The sequence below is a fragment of the Lagopus leucura genome, unplaced genomic scaffold (assembly GCF_019238085.1).
Source record: "Lagopus leucura isolate 7727_CA_CO unplaced genomic scaffold, USGS_WTPT01 Super-Scaffold_100159, whole genome shotgun sequence".
In the NCBI taxonomy this organism is placed as follows: Eukaryota; Metazoa; Chordata; class Aves; order Galliformes; family Phasianidae; genus Lagopus; species Lagopus leucura.
The window spans coordinates 17125275-17146588 of record NW_024962335.1 but is presented as its reverse complement, the minus strand read 5'-3'; the positions used below and the strand labels follow the sequence as shown (position 1 = coordinate 17146588).

The 21314-nt window shown below is 38.2% G+C and overlaps 1 protein-coding gene across 1 annotated transcript in view; it reads right to left on the bottom strand.

Moving 5' to 3' along the window:
- LOC122189982 (tyrosine 3-monooxygenase-like) overlaps positions 1-21314 on the bottom strand; it is a 36488-nt gene that overhangs the window by 7169 nt on the left and 8005 nt on the right. The window contains exons 3-10 of the mRNA XM_042889560.1: positions 19910-19998; positions 16295-16362; positions 15089-15139; positions 12333-12478; positions 6616-6751; positions 4904-4973; positions 3193-3249; positions 944-1039 (exon numbers count right to left, since the gene is read on the bottom strand). Coding sequence (XP_042745494.1) covers positions 944-1039; positions 3193-3249; positions 4904-4973; positions 6616-6751; positions 12333-12478; positions 15089-15139; positions 16295-16362; positions 19910-19998 — 713 coding nt within the window. The remainder of the gene's footprint in view (positions 1-943; positions 1040-3192; positions 3250-4903; positions 4974-6615; positions 6752-12332; positions 12479-15088; positions 15140-16294; positions 16363-19909; positions 19999-21314) is intronic.

Genomic DNA, 21314 nt, shown 5'->3' with positions numbered 1-21314 from the left:
TCCTGTTTAACAATTGTATTTGATTTAATACTATAATTTATTTATCTATAGTCTGCTTTTATGTATCTCCCATGAAAACTTTCATTTCTAGTTTATAAAGAGTATTAAAAGAGTACTTTGTCCCCCTTCTTCCCTTTTAGTTCTGTTGCAAACCCTTCTTGTCCTCGCTAATGCCAAAAATCACCCACTATCTTCATAACTTGAGGCCCTGAGAACTACTTGAGAACTACTGACACCAGAATTTTTGCACTTAGAAACAGATCATCTGCTTCAGTGTACTGTGAAACTGAGGGGAAGAGAATATCTCCACTACCAACTGTTTGTCTAAAGGAGATGAAACCGATAAGCTTTCTGTATAGGTATACAGTCTCTCTTTCCTTGAAGAAGAGCTGTATCCAGCCTGCGTACACGAATTTTAGCCTGCGTAAAATTTAAGGTAGAAGTAGTTCTGAAATACTTTTATGAATGTAACACTTCTAAAGCACTTTCTATTTGCAGTTTTTTCTTATTTACAGTTTTTTTGTCACTTTGTTTGGTCACATCAGTCAATGCCTTTCAGATTTATACGTGCGTGAAGGTCAAGTGTGCAGCTGAGTTCATAATAGGCATAATATTGCCCTCTAGTGTATAGTCAAGAAAAGTACATGAGTTTTACGTTCAAATCAGTTGCATCACTACTGGACAGAAATAATAAGCAAATCTGACATTTTGTAGGTTGTATAGTTTCATCATATTTCATCTCTCAGGGTTGAAAACTTGTACAATCTGACAGTAGTTTGTCCTCTACTCCTCAGCTTCTTGTGAGGAAGAATGAATTTCTTCACAAAAGAAAAATCAGTATCTTAAAGAATATTGTCTTATGTGAGGAAATACCTTGCTTTTACCAGTGAGTTTAGAAAACTGTATTGTAGAAATCTTTTGATACCACATAGATGACACATACCATAAGTTCCCCATAAGATGAAAGCAGTCCTGCCCCGTAAGCTTTGGTGGATCCATTTTGCTTGCAGAGACCAAACTCCACAGTAAACCAATAAAGCTGATAATGAGAACAATTTCTGAAAATCGTAGTCTCAGCAGGCATTTCATTTTTAAGCTTTTCCTTTTTCCTTCCTTCTAACTTCCTTTATTCTTAATCGTTCATGTTTTTGGTTCTTCAAATTTTACAACTATATGTTTTAAGAAAAATTTTTTTTCACTCCAATGTATAAAATGCAGAAATAAGAATGTGTATTTTTCAAAACCTGACATCCTTCCTATTCTCACTCCTTAAAAAGGACAAAACCTGATAAAATTGTAGCTATTCTTAAATAGATTTTAATAAATAAAATTGAGTTGGATTATAGTCAGTGAAAACTAACAAACTGTGATAGTACCCAGAAGGGTGGCTAAACACCCACAGAGAGTTCAAGACAATCAGAAAAGTCCTTGACAGGGCAGTTTCCCTTCTCTTAGATCTATATGATATCATTAAAAAGAACTGAAGAATGACTTATTCTTTAGCAGCAATGTACCCATTAAGATAATACCAATTTTAAACTTATCTCTCTGCAATAGAAAATAAAGGTACATCTCTGGGATTTTCTTACAATAAAGTATGATTAGGATCATACTTCTTTTACATGCTGGACAGTGGTGTGATAAAAACTACTTGTGGTTCTGCCAACCTGTCATCCCTTCCCTTATTTTGCTGTATGAGGAAATGGATGTTGAAGGAACAATTCTGGACACAGTGACCCCTGAGATACTAGGTAGATGTTGTGCGAAACATGGAAAATATAAGACATTTAAAAAATAGAGCTTTGTGGCTTCTAATAAACTTTTAGAAAGCTGAGATATTGTTTTAACACCTAGGCTATTTGCATTACTATAATCAATGGAGTGTGATGGGGACTTACAGAGAGAAACAAGAATTTATGGTAGACATCTCTGTCAGGATAGGAAATACATTAAACATTCTTCTCTTTCTGGTTTCTCTTTCAGATTCATTTTCTGGTGAAGAAACTTAAAAAATAAGTCTAGGCTAGATGTCTAACTTTTAAAAAAATTGAAGTTTGAGAGACTAATCCAGAGTATGTTTACTATTCAGGATATCTGAATGGCACTTAATAAGTAGTATTCTCACAAATCCTTAACAGGAGGAAGCTCTTTCAAAAAAGTCCTATCATTCTATCTCCCAAAACCCCAAATGATATTGTAAAAATTTTAGATCTACGACATATCTGCTAACATTACCATATCCTTTCCAGAGCCAGAGAGGGACACTTGCAGAGGAATGCTGTGTAAGATGCTGGCCTTCACCCAATCTCACCAAGACCTGAGAAATGCCACAAAATATCTTCCTGGCACACATCATTCTTAGGTCTAATCAAAAGATGAATCTTAATCTTATTACATCCTCTCCAGTCTAAGAAAGGAGTAACATACATCTGCCTACAAATAGATTTTAGGTGAGTCATAATCTCATTCAAACCGTGCCTCATTCCACTTCGGCAGGAGTGGACCTGTGCACTGGTTGAGGAATTTCAGGTGTGGCCATCTCCTCTCGTCTACCCCATTTCCTGCAGATTCTCATCCTGGTGGGTGAGGATAAAACTGATAATATAATCAAGAATGGGAAATAACTGCCATATCAGAAAAAAATCATCTGTCCTCCAGCCCACTTTCGGACCAAGTTAAGATGGCAGCTAGGTGTTGCATAAGTTGTTTTCACAGATGTTTAAAGACTAGTGATTCAGGACCAATCACTTTCAGATTGCTCACAAATTTTGTGAGAGTAATGAATATCGGGTGCCCTGAATTCTGATGGTGCCCTGAGCCTCTATGTGTAGGAGAAATTGCAGGAATCATATTGAGTATCCAATCTACAAGGTGAATCTGTAAAATGAATTGGGACCCTCCTATGACTGGAACTGTAGAGACTGAGATTCAGGAGTACATTCTTACAGCAGCAAGAAGCGTAAGCATTTCCTCAAAGTGGAATCACATGCTTCTGGGCTCCTCCAGAGGAGCTCCAGCTTCTGTTCCAGCACCTCCCTAACCTGTTGGTGTGGAGAAAAGACAGTTCTGCTGATGCTCTCATTTTTGCATGCTTAAACTGTGACATTAGAGAAGAGTCTTCCCTGAATAGTGAGGGATATGCAGCAAGCCTTTTGGTTTCGCCTGTGATATTAAACTGCTGCCTGTACTTACTGTGGACAGTTTCTCAATCTCTGCTTCAGATGATCCAAGAGAAGCCAGTCCAATATCCTAAAGCAAGTAGGCAAGCAGGCAGTGTTACACTAGCGTGATTATTCAGCCCAAGGGAGAGAAAGAGGGGAAGGGGGAGGACCACATCATTTCTAGCATGAATAGAGTGAACTATCCATTGTTTTTGTCACCCAAAATGACCTTCCATGGCTTCCAGGATGCCTACCTCTCCCTGGCCCCCAGCTACATACCACTGGGAGCCACATTAGATGAGTGTTTAATCCTCAGAGTTCACTGTGTAAAGTTAACTGTCTTTCAGCTTAATGCTGTATCCCAAGGCACAGATTTATAGGAAGGCATGATATGTGAGGACTGCAAGGTGAGTTTTATCTCTGCCATTACCTTTCTGTCTCTCATTCTCTTTTTGAAAGCCCTTACGAATGTGTCAGATCCATGCAGGTGCAATGCTGTTTAGTCACAACTATGCTGCCTTTTAATTACTATTTCCATGATAAAAATCTGTAGGTGTCTCCTTTTGTCTCTCTTGGGAAATGTATAACACATCAAATAAACCAAACTGTTTATTATCCTTCATTCATCTTTTTATATTGAATGTAATAAAAATAAATAAATAGATTCATGGGGTGAACGCCATCTGTGAAGATGCTTTGTGAAAATATGAAATGAAAAATGTGAAAATTTGTTTAATGTTATCCCATGTTGCATAATCAATATTATAGGCGGGGAAAGGGTAAAGCTGAAAGTTTTGTAAGTGCGGTCTTATTTTTATGGTGTCTTCAGTTCTAGCATTGAACTGAATTGAAGAGCTCTTCCTGAAAGAACTACAGACCTTAGGATATTTTAAGAACCATTACACTGAATCTGGTAATAAACAATACTTAGACCAAAATGGAAATTGGCATGTATCCACACTGATACAATTGAAGACCATGATCTGTAAGGTGAACTGGCCTTCTTTTTCAGATATTCATACAGGGACATGCATAATTTAACCTTCTGCACTTATTGCCAGTTTTCACAGTGGCCGCTAACAGATAAGCCTAGAATATGAATTATCTTCTTCCCCCTGCTACGGTTCTGAGGCCTTTAATTATACTAGGTCATTGAGTTCACTTGAGTCTGACATTGACTGCTCTTTCTAAATAGATTCTTATTGTACAAAGAAGCTCTGTTTGCTTTTTGGAGCCTCTTCACCAGCATGAGCAATGCTGTGAGAATCTACTGAGTTGTAAAAAGAAAAACATCTCAAATGAATGACATGGTGATGGAAAAAATTAAAGTATCATGTGAGATAAAAATGTACATTTGGAGACAGAGTCAGCCTAGGGGCTCAATGGCTTTGGTGGCTGGGTTTATTTGGCGTGAGACAGGAAGCCAGAGGAATAGTGTAGCCCACACAGCTCAAACAAGCAGCACCACAAGGGCTCAACTAGCATCCTGCTGTAGGCTGACACAGCCCTCCCACAGAGAAATCCCACAACATTGCTTGCCCTTCCTTTTACAAGTGGTGCTACCACTCCCTTGGAGTATGTATTTCCTACAGCACTGCTAGCCCACTACTGCTGGAGGTTGAGTCAGACACAACCAAATTTTTAAATAGCATTTCAAGCAGGGTAAGCTGCATGCCTTAAAGGCATGTCTGGCCTGCCTTGCAGAGCAGTTGGTTAAACAGCCAGCAGAACAAGCTTCTTACCTGGGAGAACTGGGCAAACTCCTTGTTGGCTAGCATGGGAACATGACCCAGCAGTTCATGGCAGCAATCTCTGGAAAACAAGTGACCTTCACATTTAATAAAGGGAAGATTGGTTGTTGTTGTTGTTATTGTTGTTGTTTTCCTGCTCTGTGTGAAGACTGAATCTTGTGAAGACTTTACTGCAGGAGAGGCTTACACAGCAACCAAGCCTCCAAGTAGAGCAAGGTACTCTTAGGCAAGTGCAAGGTTGGGAGTTGGAGTTGGACGAGAGACTGAATATGAGCCAGCAGTGCGCTCTGGCAGCTCGAAAGGCAAATGGGATCCTGGGCTCCATCAGGAGAGGGGTGGCCAGCAGGGACAGGGAGGTGATTGTCCCTCTCTACTCGGCTCTTGTGAGGCCCCATCTGGAGTACTGTGTCCAGGTGTGGAGCCCTCAGTACAAGAAAGACATTGAGATTTTGGAAAGGGTCCAGAGGAGGGCGACTAAGATGATCAGGGGGCTGGAGCACCTCCCCTATGAGGACAGGCTGAGGGAGTTGGGCTTGTTCAGCCTGGAGAAGAGAAGGCTGCAGGGTGACCTCATTGCAGCCTATCAATACCTGAAGGGAACCTACACCCAGGAGGGGAGTAAACTCTTCAAAAGGGCTGATAACAGCAGGACTAGGGGAAATGGTTTTAAGTTGAAGGAGGGAAGATTTAGGTTGGATGTTAGGGGGAAGTTCTTTACTAGGAGAGTGGTTAGGCCCTGGAACGGGCTGCCCAGGGAGGTTGTGGATGCCCCGTCCTTGGACGTGTTTAAGGCCAGGTTGGACGGGGTCCTGGGCAACCTGATCTGAATGTGTATGTTTGGTGGCCCTGCTAGGCAGGGGGGTTGGAACTACATGATCCTTGGGGTCCCTTCCAACCCGGGTGATTCTGTGTGATTCTGTGTGATTCTGTGTGAGTTGTCCCTTAACAAATTCCTGTTTATCATCTTTTGCACACATGTGTGTAAAAGATTTGTTAAGGGACATTTGTTAAGGGACAACCCATGCTGTACAGCAAATGAGAGAGAATCCAAGGATGAGGAAACTAGCTAGGGATTGAAAATGCAGGCTCTATTCCCTGCTTGATCATTGGGACCATGTGTGATCTAAGACTGCCATAGGGAGCTAGTGTAAGAATTTTAACTGTTTTAATTAATCCGCAGTAGGCGCTTCCATACCTGGTCTGGCTTTACAGAGAATATGGCAAAGCACTGCCTTCTGCTCCGGGGTGCCAGCTGCCTCCCGCTACACTGGCTATTGTCTCACTTGAGATGGCATGGGCAATAGTGCCCTATGTCACAACATCTTTGAAAAGACCCTGTTTTGTCCCAGCATACAACAAAAACGTCTGTGAACTTGTAATTTCTCATGAAATGTAATTGCTGTTGTCTGGCCAGCAGTTACTGGGAGAATTTCACAGCAGGGAATCAAACCTCAGCAGATGGCAAAAGAAGGCAGGATGAAAAGATTAAACCAGATATTCTCCGGTCTTTTCCTTTTTCAGACAACTCTGCAAAAGAGAAAGAGACCCACACCCTTGCATGCTTGACTTCCCCTTCTAAATCTTCAGCTACCACTTTCTCAAACTATTTAATTCTGTGGACTACTGGATAGAGCTCCAGAATTATTCCCAAGGCAATCATTTCCATTCAGATGGATGGGATTGTGCCAGGTTATCATACTTACGGTTCTGGTGAATGTGTAGGTGAAGAGAAATGCCTTATATACTGTGTGCACTGAAAGACACGAAATGCGAGGCTGGCAAGGAAGTCACGAGCAGACAACAGTCCTGCTGCTGGTATCAGCTGGAAACCTGTTGTTTCTGCAAAGGAAAGTGAGACAGAATTCCACAGTTAATTGCATGACACACTCACTTCGGGTAAGAAGTTTCAGCAGGCCTTAATACTCTGCAGCACTATCTTCCTCCACCTAAGGGTTGTAGGAACATACTGACTTTTCAATATCTAAATGTTCCAATGCTTTTATGGGTCCAACTACTGTAACATAAAACTACCAGACTGCTCATCCTACATTTAGTCACACAATAATGATATGAGGCACAGAAATCCTGCTCACTCCAGCTTAAATTTCTAACACATTTGCACGCATTTATCTTCTATGTCCCATATGTCTGTGATGTGTCTTAGATCACACATGGTCCCTATGATCAAGCAGGAGATAGAGCCTGCATTTTCAATCCCTAGCTAATTTCCTCATCCTTGGATTCTCTCTCATTTGCATGTGTAAAAGATGATAAACAGGAATTTGTTAAGGGACAACTCCCAGCCGTGCACTTGCCTAAGAGCACTTTGCTCTACTTGGAGGCTTGGTTGCTGTGTAAGCCTCTCTTTCCTGCAGAATTTCTTATTCCCCACTCTAAAATCTCTGGTACTTCATGCTGTTGAAGACTGAAGTACGTGAACTGTGAACATGACCCACTCTCGGCAATTCTTCTGTTTGTCAGTGCATCTAGTTCAGAACGCCCCACATGCTACCCAACTTCATTTCAGTTTGTCAGAGTTTCAAATGTATTATTTAGATCAGCACTGGAAAGCCTCACTGTCAGTTTTAGCTTTCAGTCTGAACTTCACTGGAATGTGAACACTCGGTCCTTGCTAGAGATGAGGGTGTTGAAATTTGGCCCTTAGCCATTTAATGTCAGAGTTTTCATTAGCTATTCTCAGCTATTTTTCCTTCTGATTTTTTCACCATCATGGTTGCCTAGAACTAGCTAAATACCTTCCTAGTGATGTGACCATATACATTTTGTTTTGCATGTATCTGCAGGAAAGGTTAGAAGAATGTAACACTTGCACTTGGTTTTTACCTTGTGCTAATCAGTGTTATCTCTGGGCACTCTGTATTACTATGGAAGGTCCGTGAGAACAGCTAGCAAAACAATCAGTTCTATGGTTAACAGAACACATAATCTTCATTTCCATGGGAAACATGGTTGGTGGTCTACAAAGCTAAGAAAACTGAAAAACACTGCTTTTAAAAAGAGCCAATGGCAATCTTTTTGAAGTTCTATATTCAAAATCTGTGTTGCATTCTCAGCTTCCATAAATGACATTTCATTTGCTTTAAAGCATATAACTATATTAAAAAATCAGAAATTGCTTTTTCTCCCTTTCCTATCCATATCCTATTGTGTCATGAAGCCCATAACATAATTTTTTAATGTAAATGAACAAACAAAAAAATCCCACCCAGAAACTAAACTGTTTACAAGATTTGTTTTGTTTTTTAATCTTTCTTCCAGCATTTCTTGTCTGGCTCTTTCTGCCTGTTAGTGTTTTTCTCATTTAAAAAAAAAAAAAAAAAAAAAAAAAAAAAAAAAAAAGAAAAGAAGAAAGAGAGAAAGAGAAAAAAAGAGAGACAAAGAGAAACAGAGAAAAAGAGAGAAAAAGAGAAAGAGCACAAAGAGAAAGAGAAAGAGAAAGAGAAAGAGAAAAAGAAAGACAAAGACAAAGACAAAGACAAAGACAAAGACAAAGACAAAGAGAGAAAACAAGCCTTACTGAAAGAAATAGAAGTGGCAAAGGATGTGAAACTATTCAAGACAAAAAAGCACGAACAGAAAGAATGCTTCTACCTGACAGTATGAGAGATAGAGTTTACCATGCTCATCTTCTATTGCTTGCCAAAATTCAAAGTATTGAGTACAAAAAGGCAAAAAAGCTGAACAGAAAAAAAATCTATGGAGATTATGTCTATCTATAAGCTGACCAAAGGTATCAGAATTAACCAGGGAACTGAAAGTAGTTGCAAAAATCTTCCTGTTCTCTTCTCTTCTCCATTAGGAAAGCAGGGTGTTATGGGAAATAGAGTATCAGCTGTGTCACCATATGGACTGACCAGGAGCTGAAACAACAAGGGGACTCCCTTATTGCAGATGCCATACTGGGCTAATCAGGAAGAACATGAAAAGCTGAGATCTGGTAATTTTGGGGCTAAATTCTGAGTCTGAACCATCTGAAAAATATATCAGACCAGTACTAAGCTTTGAAGTAAATCAATTTTGGAAGACTATGAGAAGGTCTAGGGAAAATCATATTGTTTTAGAATCCATGTTGGAGGAGCTGAAAGGAAATGAAAATTAAAGCTTGTGTTCCCTGGGATTCTTTTTTAAAAATAGGCCAGTGAATCATACAGTCTGTTGATGGAACAAGCTTGGCAAGTTGCCTACCAAAGCCATAGGAAAAAGTTATCTGCTGAAGGTATTATCTGCAAAATCTGAACTTTCATTTCATCAATGCACAATGAAACCAGCAATCAGTAGAGAACTGGAGGCTTGACTGATTGGACTTGCTGCCCAAAAGTCTCTGAAGTCAAAAACCGATGAAGAGAAGATCTTGAGCAGTTGACCTAAAGTGATCCGTAAGACTTAAATCTTGGCCTAGAAAAATTTGTGCATACAGTACTGCACACTGTAGTGTGAGCTTGCCTGAGCCAGTTCACTGGCTATAATTTCTTCCAGCTGCAGATGACAATGAATGTCTAAATCCAAACATCTTTCCTAGAAAGAAAGAAGTATCTAGGTTTGTCTAATTAATCTGTTAGAAAAAAAAACATTGTGTTAATCTGTCACCTGGTTAATCCTTTAAATTCACTTTAAGTAATCTTGAAATACTTATGATGTAGGGTCCATCTGTGTATAAACCAACCTCATTACCAGAGTAGGTAACACTAGGCAGATCTTGTAGTTCTACAATTAAATTGAAAAGGAATTGCTTGGCAGTGTTCACAGACACTGCTGTGTAAAAGACAAGATGGAATTTCATCTGGTTTTCTAGGCTGGCTATAACATGATAATTTTCTATCCAGGATATTCCTCCCTCTCTCTGCATCTCCACAGTTTATTAGACAAAGGCTTATTTATCATCACATATTCTAAAGAATGGTCCAGTCATTACAGGCACTGTTCAGTAAAGATATGTGCTGGGATTTGTGTCCAAACTGGAAGAGTTCAGAGCTCAACCAGAGCTAACCAGTGACAGGATGAACAGCACGATGCATCTTTATACAGGGTGTAGTGAGTGAAATTCCTCCATAGTATGCCAAGGAACTTTGGGAGACCTAATGTCCTGGGGATTAGCTGAGGTTTGTTTGCTGGAACACTGCACATCCATAGCACAGGAAAGAGCCTAAGCTGTTGATTCATGAGTTGCAGGAACAAAAATTCTGGCATTGCCAAAAAATGTTGGTAAAAGCCAACCAAATTAATAATAAATAAGAATAACTCCTTATAAATCATATCCTTCACCCAGTGGATGACTGGTACAAGGTTGTCTTTAACATAGCTTTTGAAAGCATTACAGATGCTTCTGACTCAGACAGAATTTTTTGCAAAGAAATCTTGCAGTAATGTCAATTTTAATGCAATCCTAAAAATTTTCTGCATAGTGAAACAATCATACTAGTCATTAAAAATAAAGAGAATATCAATTCAAAGTCTCCAAGCATCCAAAATATTTTACTGACTCTTAAGTGTCTATCAGTAAACATAATACATTCTACCAATTCTGTTCTGTCTCTGCTTAATATTTCATAACGTCTTAAGGCTGAACAGCAGATTTTATCTACATTTTAAGGAAAGTAGGACCAGCACTCCAGAGAGCCATTCTTTCCATTTTCCTTCAACACCCATGCCAGGATGGAATAAAATGATTCTGACATTCTGATTCTCATTCTCAGTCAGTTAAATAATTTGGACAGTTATCTTACACTAGCCATGCTCTTTTTGAAGTAGTTAAGCTTATACTCCCTTTGAATATTATCTCAAATTTTACTAGAAGAATTTTTAGATTGACCATTTTTACTGTTTGTTGTTGTTGTTGTTGTTGTTGTTTTGTTGTTGTTGTTTTGCAAAGCATGGAGAAATTTTAGAATGAGAGCCTACAAAATAACTGAACAGGTCCAGACTCCATGCAATCAAATCCTGTCAATAACATGAGCAAGAGAAATAGTGCATGACAGGATATTATGTTGTCCTAAACTCTCTCACTTTGTAGTCAGCTGATTCAGTTACAGAGTATTGAATATCCGTGATTTCTGTAGCTCTCTGCTGTCAACTACTGTGCAAATCAAACAAGATGAGATAAACTACTTCATGAGAAAAATATCTGTAAGCCTAGGGAAGAAACAGATAGCTGAATAGAGAAAAAATAAGTGAGAAAATACAGAAGAGAATACATAATACACATGAAAATTCCTACGGCTGGTTGTGATGGTGCCGGCATGTTCATGAGAGATGCAATTCATATATATAAGCCAGTCCTCCACTCTCTTACACTAAAAGTGCAATAACGTATTTATCATCAAGTAATTTAACTTTACTAAAATTGGCAGTGTCTTGGAAACATATTCAGGCACAGAAAGCTTAACTAAGTTTACTATCTTCATCTACTGATGCATGCAACAGGTTGCTTTATTCCTTGAATACTAGATTAAATGGAATTTATGTAAAGTTAAGGCAGTGTTTTTATTTATCTGTTTTGACATAGTGAGCAGCTGTCCTACACTCTCTGGCACATCTGCTTGTCACTCAGGATGAACAAGGAGGTTTCAAAGACAACCTTTCTTTAGTTAATTTTTGATAGCAATGGTAAATCAGCTGACTGACACATCTCATTGGACAAGAGAATGTATTCATCCTGTGGCTTAATAATAGTACTGCAGGCTCTCTTTCTTCTAAGATCATCAAGTCCAACCATCAACCCATCAGCAACATGCCTGCTAACTGTGTCCCTAATATGCCACATTCACACTTTTCTTGGAAACCTCCAGATTCAGTGACTCCACCACCTCCCTGGGCAGCCTGTGCCAGTGCAGCACCACACTTTATGAGAAGAAACTGTTCCTGATATCCAACTGGAACCTCCTCTGATGCAACTTAAGGCTATTCCCTCTTGTTCCATTGTTGTTACCTGGAAGAAGAGGCTGATTCCCACCTCGCCACAAGCTCCTTTCAAGTCTTTGTAGAGAGTAATAAGGTCTCCCCTGAGCCTCCTCTTCTCTAGACTGAACAACCTCAGCTGCTCCTCATATCCTTGTGCTCCAGATTCTATACAGTTCCTTTTCCTCTTTTCCTTTCTCTGGACATAGTTCAGGGCCTCAATGTTTTTCTTGCCACGAGGGACCCAAAACTGAACATAGTACTCAAGGTGTGTCCTCACCAGTGCTGAGTATGGAGGGATGATCATCTCCCTCACCCTGTTGACTACACTATTTCTGACACGAGCCAGAATGCCATTGGCTTTTCTGGCCCCCTGCGTACACTGCTGGCTCATGTTCAGCTGGCAGTTAGCTTACACCCTAGATCCTTCTCCTCCATGCAGCTTTCCAGCTACCACCAAATATCCAGGAAACCATAGAACAAGTCGTGGTTCAAAATGACTGGCCTTTTAAAAATCTGGACACATCCTGAAGTTGAGGTATGTTGTCTTCTTGGTAGCCACAGTGTTTCTCCAGCTGTTGGAAAGCATCCAGGTATTGTGTGCAGGCATGAGTAGGGTAGAGGCTTCTCAGCTTCCTGTAGACTTCTCTCCTGGAAAGCAAGAGCTGTGTAGAGTGTCCCACCTCACTGATTAAATACCTAAAGCATAACCCTCAAGCATAGGTGGCAGTCTAAAAAGTAGTACAAAACTATCAAGTAGTAAAAAAACAGTAAAAAAAAAAAAAAACCAACCAGGAGTAATAAAAACAGTAGTGGCAAAAACAAACAAACAAACAAACAAACAAAAACTTATAGAAATGATTATTTTTGCTCAGACATAGCCCTAGGGTGTTAACAATTTTTATAAATCTTGTTTTATGAAAATTGACATCATTCTTGGAAATACTGGCTATGGAAAATGTTCTTTTGTTGTTTTTGTATTGCTGTTTTTGTGTGTGTGTGATGCTATTGTTGCTATGGAGGCAATAGCCAGTCTCTGTAATGTCTCTGTCCATTTATATGAATATCTTACACAGTATGAGAGTAATGAATCAGAATGAAGGGGGAAGGAGAAAATGAAACAAAACAAAACAAACAACAAAAAAAAAATACAACACAAATCTCAAAACTTAGGAGGAATAAAAATAAAAGAACAGAGGGAAACAGTGGCTGCTATCACTACTGCAAAAGCTGCAGGAGACTGGGCCATTTCCGTGGAAGAATGAAGAAAAAATGAGAATAACTAGAGTTCAAAAGTTGCCTTAGCTTATTCCCCCCAGACAACTTCTGACTTCACTGGGATTGCACAGGATCTGAACTAGCACACAGTTCCATGCTGGACTGGAGTTTAGAGAGAGCAGAACTGTTTACACTGCTGCACATATGGTCCCTTTTATCAAAGTATCACTCTACTGTTTGTCCAAACATTGACTACCACAGAAACACAGAGAGACTCAGAAAGCAGTGATGAATTGTCCTGAGTCAAGCATCCATTCCCTCTAAGTCCACGGAGGAAATCATCTAAGTTCCCTCAAAAGTCAAAAGAGAGTAGCAGACATCTCCAGAGGGCAGTTTAGCTTACCCTAGAATAGCATCTCAAATAAATGTGATGCCTCATCACATGGAGGTGCTAGTTTGATTGTAAAGGACCCTCAATCATGGATCATCTTTCAGAAAACTGACGTAGAATTAAAAAATTATGGTACTCCATCCTTTTTATTTCTAAAATAATCACATTGTTTTCTGCATCACTTGTCTCCACAAAGGGCCATTATGCTGATACCTGAAGGTCTGGTACAGAGATGGGAAGAGAAAGACATTTTACATATATTTCCTTATTGATTTGGATAAAAAGTGGTACTATTCAGTTTTTTTTATGAAGATGTCACAGGTATACCCCCGTAATTTTGTCCTAGATTTTCCCTTTTTCTTGTCATACCTTCATATCTTTTGCCCACAAGAAGCTTTATGTGATTACTCAGTTTCAGGGCCTTTCACAGCGTGCCGCTTAAAAACAGAAACTCAGCTCATCTTCACCTTTTTTTTTTTTTTTTCTGAAAGTCATATTTCTGCACTTGATTAGTTTTCATTTTTATAACCATGTTGCTACAAACTGAAGGCATCCAGCAACTCTTCAGAGAAAATTCTCTTCAGAAGAATTCAGTCTGTGCTACAAATTTCCCACTTGATTGCACTGTTCTCAATTACATTTTGTTGTTCCATTGTTACCTGATGTCAGGTCACAGCTCTGGGGAGCTGTGATAACCATTGGGAGGTCTAATTTTGGAAACAGTTTCACAAGACAAGACAACCTAGATTGCTGGGGCTTGCTTTTTGAGGAAATAGGCAGATACTGCTGTACAGGTCTATTCTGTTAAGATACTGGGACTAATTCCAAGTGGAGAACTGAAATGGCAGAGTTTGGGGAAAAAAAAAAAAAAAAAGAAAAAAAAAAAAAAGGAAAGAATACAAAATTAAATTTTCTTAAATATGAGTTTCACACACAACATACCATGCCAAGATTGCTGGCTAGTGGTAGCAGTTATGAACATGACACTGGCCAACATGACAATTGAAAGATTTTATGAAAACCTATTAGAGCTTAATAATATGACTGCCTGGCTGAGTTGGATTCAAGTTCTCTATTCTATGTGATTCTAGCTTTCTGTGGCATGGTAAATCTTATTTAAAATAAAATAATTACTGAAAAAAGATGGAAAGGCCCTTTGGTTGAGGTCCTGGAATGAGACATCTAATATATGTATTTAATACCTGACATGGATATAAAATTCCTATATAATTTGAGCAAATGACTTAAACTTCCACTTTTTCAGTTCCCCAGCATTCTTCTTTTTCCCCACCTTTGGGCTATCTTTCCATTTAAACAGCAAATTGAACAAAGATTATTACGTGCATGTGGCACCTTTCCCAAGTTTAAGATATTCTACTCTAGGCTCCAGGTGTTTTGAGGCTTCTGATATCTTGATGTAATGGTCTAGCAGGGAAATGATCAGGAAAATGCATTTTGCTCTAGAAAGTGAATAGTCAGTTTTAGCTCTGAGAATGGCTTTCTGTAAAACAAATGGCCAAAAGAAAATACTTCACTATAGAGTAAAATCTGAAGTGGCTAAAGATGGTTTCAAATTACTGTCTCACACTGCCAGTCCTTCCTAGTACTGTAGTGAAATAGTGCAGGAGTCAGAGTATATGTGACAAACTCACCAAGTTGCAGTCTCCTGCTCTGTGTATTCGATGTAAGGCAAAGGGTCCCCACTGTAAAGAAGAGAGGAAGTAATGCATGCTTCTAAAGCAAGATTCAAATTCAACTTCAAGAATTTATTTCTTTGCCTGCACAATGAACGTTTGCTGTAATTAATATAGAAATAGCAAATAGTATATAATTAATCACTTATTTGTCTAGGTAGATTCTTATGTGTATTTTCTCCTCTGTTAAATCTGGGGAGAAAACAGAGGGATGTGTTAAGAAAGAGAGTCGTGTTCTGCTTGACAGAAGAAAAAAGAGGCATTCCAACTTAACTTTTCCTCTGCTGATTGCAATCTAGCAACCATCATACATGGTGTGTCTGCATGATCCGTCTCTGGAGGACACAATATCATCACCAAACTCATCAGCACAGAGATGCCCAGGCACACAATGATTTCTCATATAGACAGTCTTGTCTTCCACACTACAATAGCTCTGGGTCATTTTATTATATGCTTTTGTGATGTTTTATGATGGACTATCTATAGCATGTAGTGGCACTGAGAAAACTATTGTCAGATAGAATTCTAACTTGGGAAGCTTGACCATTTCTTGGACTTCCACAACCTGTTCTAACCACATAGTTATCTCCCCCAGACAGCAGTGTGATTCTAATGAAGTTTTATGCAGAAAGACAATAACACTTTCATTCATACACATGAGACACAAGAGTTTTTTAGGCTTTTCTGTCTTCCTATTAGAAAAGACTGTAGTCTTGATAGCGTTGTTCCAATTAGGAAAAATTTAGTTGGGAATTTTAATCTGCGTGGGCATAGACTTTTGACAAATAAATAATAAAAATAGTAAATTTTCTTTTCTTTGTCAAAAATACATTATAAAATCTTGCCATGGAATTTCACAAACATTGTTCCTCATAGTTTCTTGAAAAAGATAGAAAGACCCATATGGAGGAATTACCTCTGATAAGACACTCAGTGAGATGTAAATTCAACCTCATGACTTTATCTTAGTATGTATTTGCTGTGTTGTGAGAAAAGTTTATTTTGTATGAAGGTAAACGTTCTGTTTCTAGATTCTATTTTCTATTAAATAGCCTCATAGATACATCGACAAAATATTTAGTCTCTGGTATTTCCTCCACATGACGATGTCTGAAAGTACACAGTGAAAGAGAAGTGTCTTTTCAGCAGCCTTATACTTACACTCTGTAATTGTAGGCAAGGTCAGCAAAGTATGCCCTCCTCTTCCTGTACTCCAGGTCAGTGTATCCCTGAGTTAGAACATAATTAAAAAAAAAAAAAAAAAAAAAAAAACAAAACAAAACACTTTACATGAAGAGATGTTTCAGAGCATGAATAAATTCTCTGGCAGAAGCATTCAAAACAACTAGGTTTCTTTTAAGTTGTTGTCTCTAAGGCAATGAATCATGATCCTTTTGAACAAGGCAAGCCAAAATCTGCTCTTAGTTACATCCATGACATTCTGCTCAAACCCTGGGCTTTGTGGCAGAGAAGAAAGTAACATGTCTTGGTGCAAATGTTTTGGAGTTGTTCGTAAATGCTACCTCACAGACCATTAAACTTACAGTCAAATTTAAATGAAAATCATGCTAAAATATAATTGAATTAGAGGTGGCCTATCTCTTCTGCTGGAAAGGAGCTGAATCTCTGAGTCATTGCACTTCTTTGCTAAGCACAAAAGCTGCTGCACTGGAGAGTGATGAACATAACAGTACCAAGTCTGACATCATCTTACCAGATAAAGCACAATACACCTGAACAGTGAGAAAAGAAGGAGTCTTCACTGTCTAGAAATCATTGGAACAACCACTTAATACATTAAAAAAAATGTGCATTCGGCTGAATCTCCTCATGCTCATTTATTGCCATGTTATAATGAAGACACGTTCAGAGGTGTTGTTTCAAAAGGGCAGTTTACATATTAAATATGGACATTTTCATTTTTTCCTCCTCAGTATTTACTAGAAGTCTAGCTTCAAGCAGAGTTTTCCAGCTCTTAATAAGAAAAAAAAACTTGTGGAATCAAGTTCCCTTGAATTTTACATCATCCATAAGAGGAATAATGTTTGAAATCTGGTGCAATGTTACTAATATAACTCATAAAGCAGTGTTGATCAGCATCACTGTACAAATATTTATTATTCTCAAATATTCAGAACTTTCTGGAACCATTTTGCCTTCTACAAGCCAATTTTCTCCCTTAGGTTTATTCACATAATTTTCAGTGTAGCAATAATAGCAGTAATACTACAGTTAATGAGTATTGTGTGCATAAATCTAAGGGAAGAACAGGATCCCAAAAGCCACCTTTGCTTATCAGTAGGTGTAATGTGCCCATGTAAAACACATCGTAAAGCCATTGGACCAGGCTCTTCTTGGTGTTAGGACCTTTCATCTTCGTCCCTGCAGCAGGGATCTCCCCAAGGAAGCACAACAGTTCCTAATCAGTGTACCTATTCGGTAGTAAATGTGTACACAAAATTTCTGAGCCAGCTGTATACATTATCATGTTTTTATACTTTCCACCAGCATGCCCACATTGAACCATGCTCAGCAGCATAGTAAAGAGAGGCCGATTTGTGCTCCTTCATGCAACAGAAAATGGTTTCCAGTGCTTGAGCTAACTTGCTTCAAGTTTAGGCATTTCTACATTGCACTGCATTCTGCAGCGTCAATTTATTTCCACTCAGTACTTCAGTAACTCTACACTGCTAATGCTTTCTTTCACTCTACTCAGTACTCACACCTTCTATTTAGCAAATTGAAGAGGAACTTAGTCTTATTCAAATAATTCCCAATATGTATTCATTAATCTCATGAGAAAAAACACCTCAGAGTCAACTCAGGAAAAACATAGGCAAATACTTGGAATGCTTCTATCAGAAAGATGCAAGGAAGAATGAAAGAGAGAGTCATAGAATATCCTGAGTTGGATGGAATGCACGTGGATCAACTTGAATCCAACTCCATGCTGATATCCTGGTTGAGGTTGATCTGAAGATCTCCTAGAGATTTTTAGTTTAATAAATCACTATCAAAAATAGAATATAGACCTGAATTATTGTTATATTTTTTTTCCACACAGAGATGTACAGTCAGGAAATGGCCCTTCAGATTCCCTTATTCATCTGTACAGAATTCATAGCTCACTTATTCATCTGTTCAGAATTCATATCTCACTATGCTGTATCTGGAAACCTTTTTTTTTTCCCCCAGTACTTTGTCTTAGAATTAGCATCAGTGGAGTAGGAGTCTGCATTGCATTTTTTCTCCTCCTAATCTATATTTTCTAGATATTAGAATCAAAGAGTCACAGAACATTCCAAGTTGGAAGGGACTTATAACGATCATCAAGTCCTACTCCTACATTTTCCTTTGTCCTTTTCAAAAGAGATGCTTAAATTGAAGTTTTGATAAGCTCCAGTTCCTGCTCATGTGGCAAAGTAAGCAGCAGGGAGGTGTCTGCAGAATTCCTTCTCCTATTTCTTTCATGAAAAATCATCATTGAATCTGCCTAGTTTTCAGTTATCCCACCTACCTGCTGAACAGGGCTACCAAGGGGCATGCTGAGAGCCTGAAACATTCCTCCACAGATTTTGGTATGGTGAGAAAGTCCCCAATAGAAAATGGAAATCACCATTGTAAAAAACACTTTGAAAGTTTTAAAACAGCAAGAAATCCTATAGAGTCCTTATCTTGTGAGAAGAAAAATAAACCACCACAAAACTAGGATTAAAAAAAAAAAAGCAAATTCTGGAATCTGCCTTCAGCCGTCACAGTTCCCACTCTCACCCCTCTAACCTCAAGCACTGAATCACGCAAAGCAGAGCCTGGCACCATGCAGATGTTACAGGTCTGAGTACATACACAAATCTGTTACGAGTAAAACCCTGTTTGTGGCACACTCATAATGAATACCTAATGCCTGAATCCAAAGGAAAGCCCATAACAATCATTGTAACAATATTTTGCAGACAGAAAATTATCAGTAAATACTGTCAAAACTCCGGCTCCAGAAACCTTGGGAAAAGATGAATGTGAATAAGAATTATAGTCTTTGAAACTCGCTTCCAATTTAAATTTTACCTGATTATTTCAGTTGAAATCACTAGATATTTTGAGATTCTTCAGTCACATTTAAACATTAGTTCCAGTATTATGTCCATGAATCTGTGCTTCCGTGTATCTGATTTATTTGTTGTCTAAACAGTGTATTCAAGTTCAGGCATCATACTTCTCTCTGTGGAATCTGACAATACGGTATTTCTTAGCAACTAGCTCTTTGCTGCTTCATTATTGTCCACTGTACATCTGCACTTGACTGAGATTTCTGGCATATACAAATTCAGAAATGCAGACATTAAGTGTTTGAAAAATAAAATCATGGGAAATACAAAATGTGGAAGACTGAGAAACTTGAAGTCTAGATGGACCAAATGGTAGAAAGCGGGTATACTTCAAAGAAAATAGGGGTAAAATAATAAAATAGAGATTTTTATTTTAATTAAACAATGAAATGAAAGCACAAGCTAAAGACTAAAATTGAAATGATGATAATCATGTTTACTTTGGTGAATCAAGGCCGATAAGCTTCTCTTGTTAATTTATTCATTCTGTAATCCCTAACTTCACTGAATATCAGCCTTTTTCTGGCTCTTCTTTGCTTTTTTTTCCAGAGTGTTCTCTTATTACTGAAATTCTCCCCAACAAACAAACAAACAAACAACAAACAAACAAACAAAAATATTCCCTATTGAACGTTCCCTTTTGGAAAACAAACTGTGACATCAAACTTACAGGGTGACCATGGTCAAAACTGGGTTCATATGTGGTGATCAGATGGTGACATTTGTCTAGATCTTGAATTTTTCTGGGGAACCAGGGCACTGTAGAGAAAGAAGTAAGAATTAAATTAAATAGGATCAAGTAACGTAAGAAAGACATAAAAAGCAGAAGTTATGTGGATGATTACAAATTTTCTTTTCATCATTGAATATATAAATATTCACAACTATGCATCACTGTACATCTGTAACTGAGTTTCAGTTTGCTGACCAAGCTGTAGGACTGGACGAAAAATGATCTGAAACTAACTTGTAAGGATAAACTACCAGTTTTAATTAGGAGAAATAATCTTTAAAGTCATAAATATTTCATCTTACATCAAATGGGATGTTCTTTTTGGAACAGTACAACAAATTTTGTTCTACATTTTGGATTTCAAAAATATTTTGATCTTGTCTAAACAGTATTCTTAAATTTTCATACTGTTAAAAGTGAGATCAGCAATTTAATTTCTCAAAACAAAACAGGCCAAGAATATTTCTTTTTTTTTTTTTCTTTCTATCTCTTTTTTTCTTTCTTTCTTTCTTTTTTCTTTTTTTTTTTTTTTTTCCCCGGGAAAATAAATAAAGCATTAGCTGAATTTCCAACAGTTTCCTTCCCTTGAAGTGAGGAACTTCTCAGGTGATTAAAAGAATATTTATACAGTACTAATTTTAATTTAAATCCCAGCATTTATAATTAACTAAGTTTAAAACCACAGAAGAAATACAAAGTTAATGTTGCTTTCTGAGATCAGACTGATGCTGAAGCCACGCTCTGTCACTGTAGCTGAGAAAAGGACCTTTAGGAGTCACCTGAATCTGATACTTGATAAGAGTAGATCAGGTATCTATGTACTGAATGACAAACCCAGCTTTAGCCCTATTAAATTACACCCAAGCACTGAAGTGTAAAGCTAGAAAAGCACATTAATTTAGGAAATTTCAGTTCTTTCATGCAATAATAGGCAATGCTGCAATAAGAAGGAAGAAATACAAGTCCGACAGATGTCTTACATCAACTGTTTTTTTTTTTTCTCAGTCTTTTAACAGACCATGCTAAGCACAGATCCTAGTTCCAGCAAATCTAAAATGAAGAATTTCTTCTGAGCACAAATCTCTCAGCTACCAAGGAAATCCTAAAGAGACACTCCTTCAGTTCCAAAGCCAACTTGGCTCTCCACTTGCCCTGATGACAGCAATATCCTTTTGATACCCCTGCAGTCCCTGAAGACAGCTTGGACTGTCTCTTATCACTAGCCTGAAGGTGAATTTCATGAAACACCCAAAGGTGTCCAAACAGAACTGGATTAGCTAAAAGGTCCCTGAGGATTGCTGCCTGGCGTTGGCAAGTATTGGAAGCCTGAAAGCAATTTCAT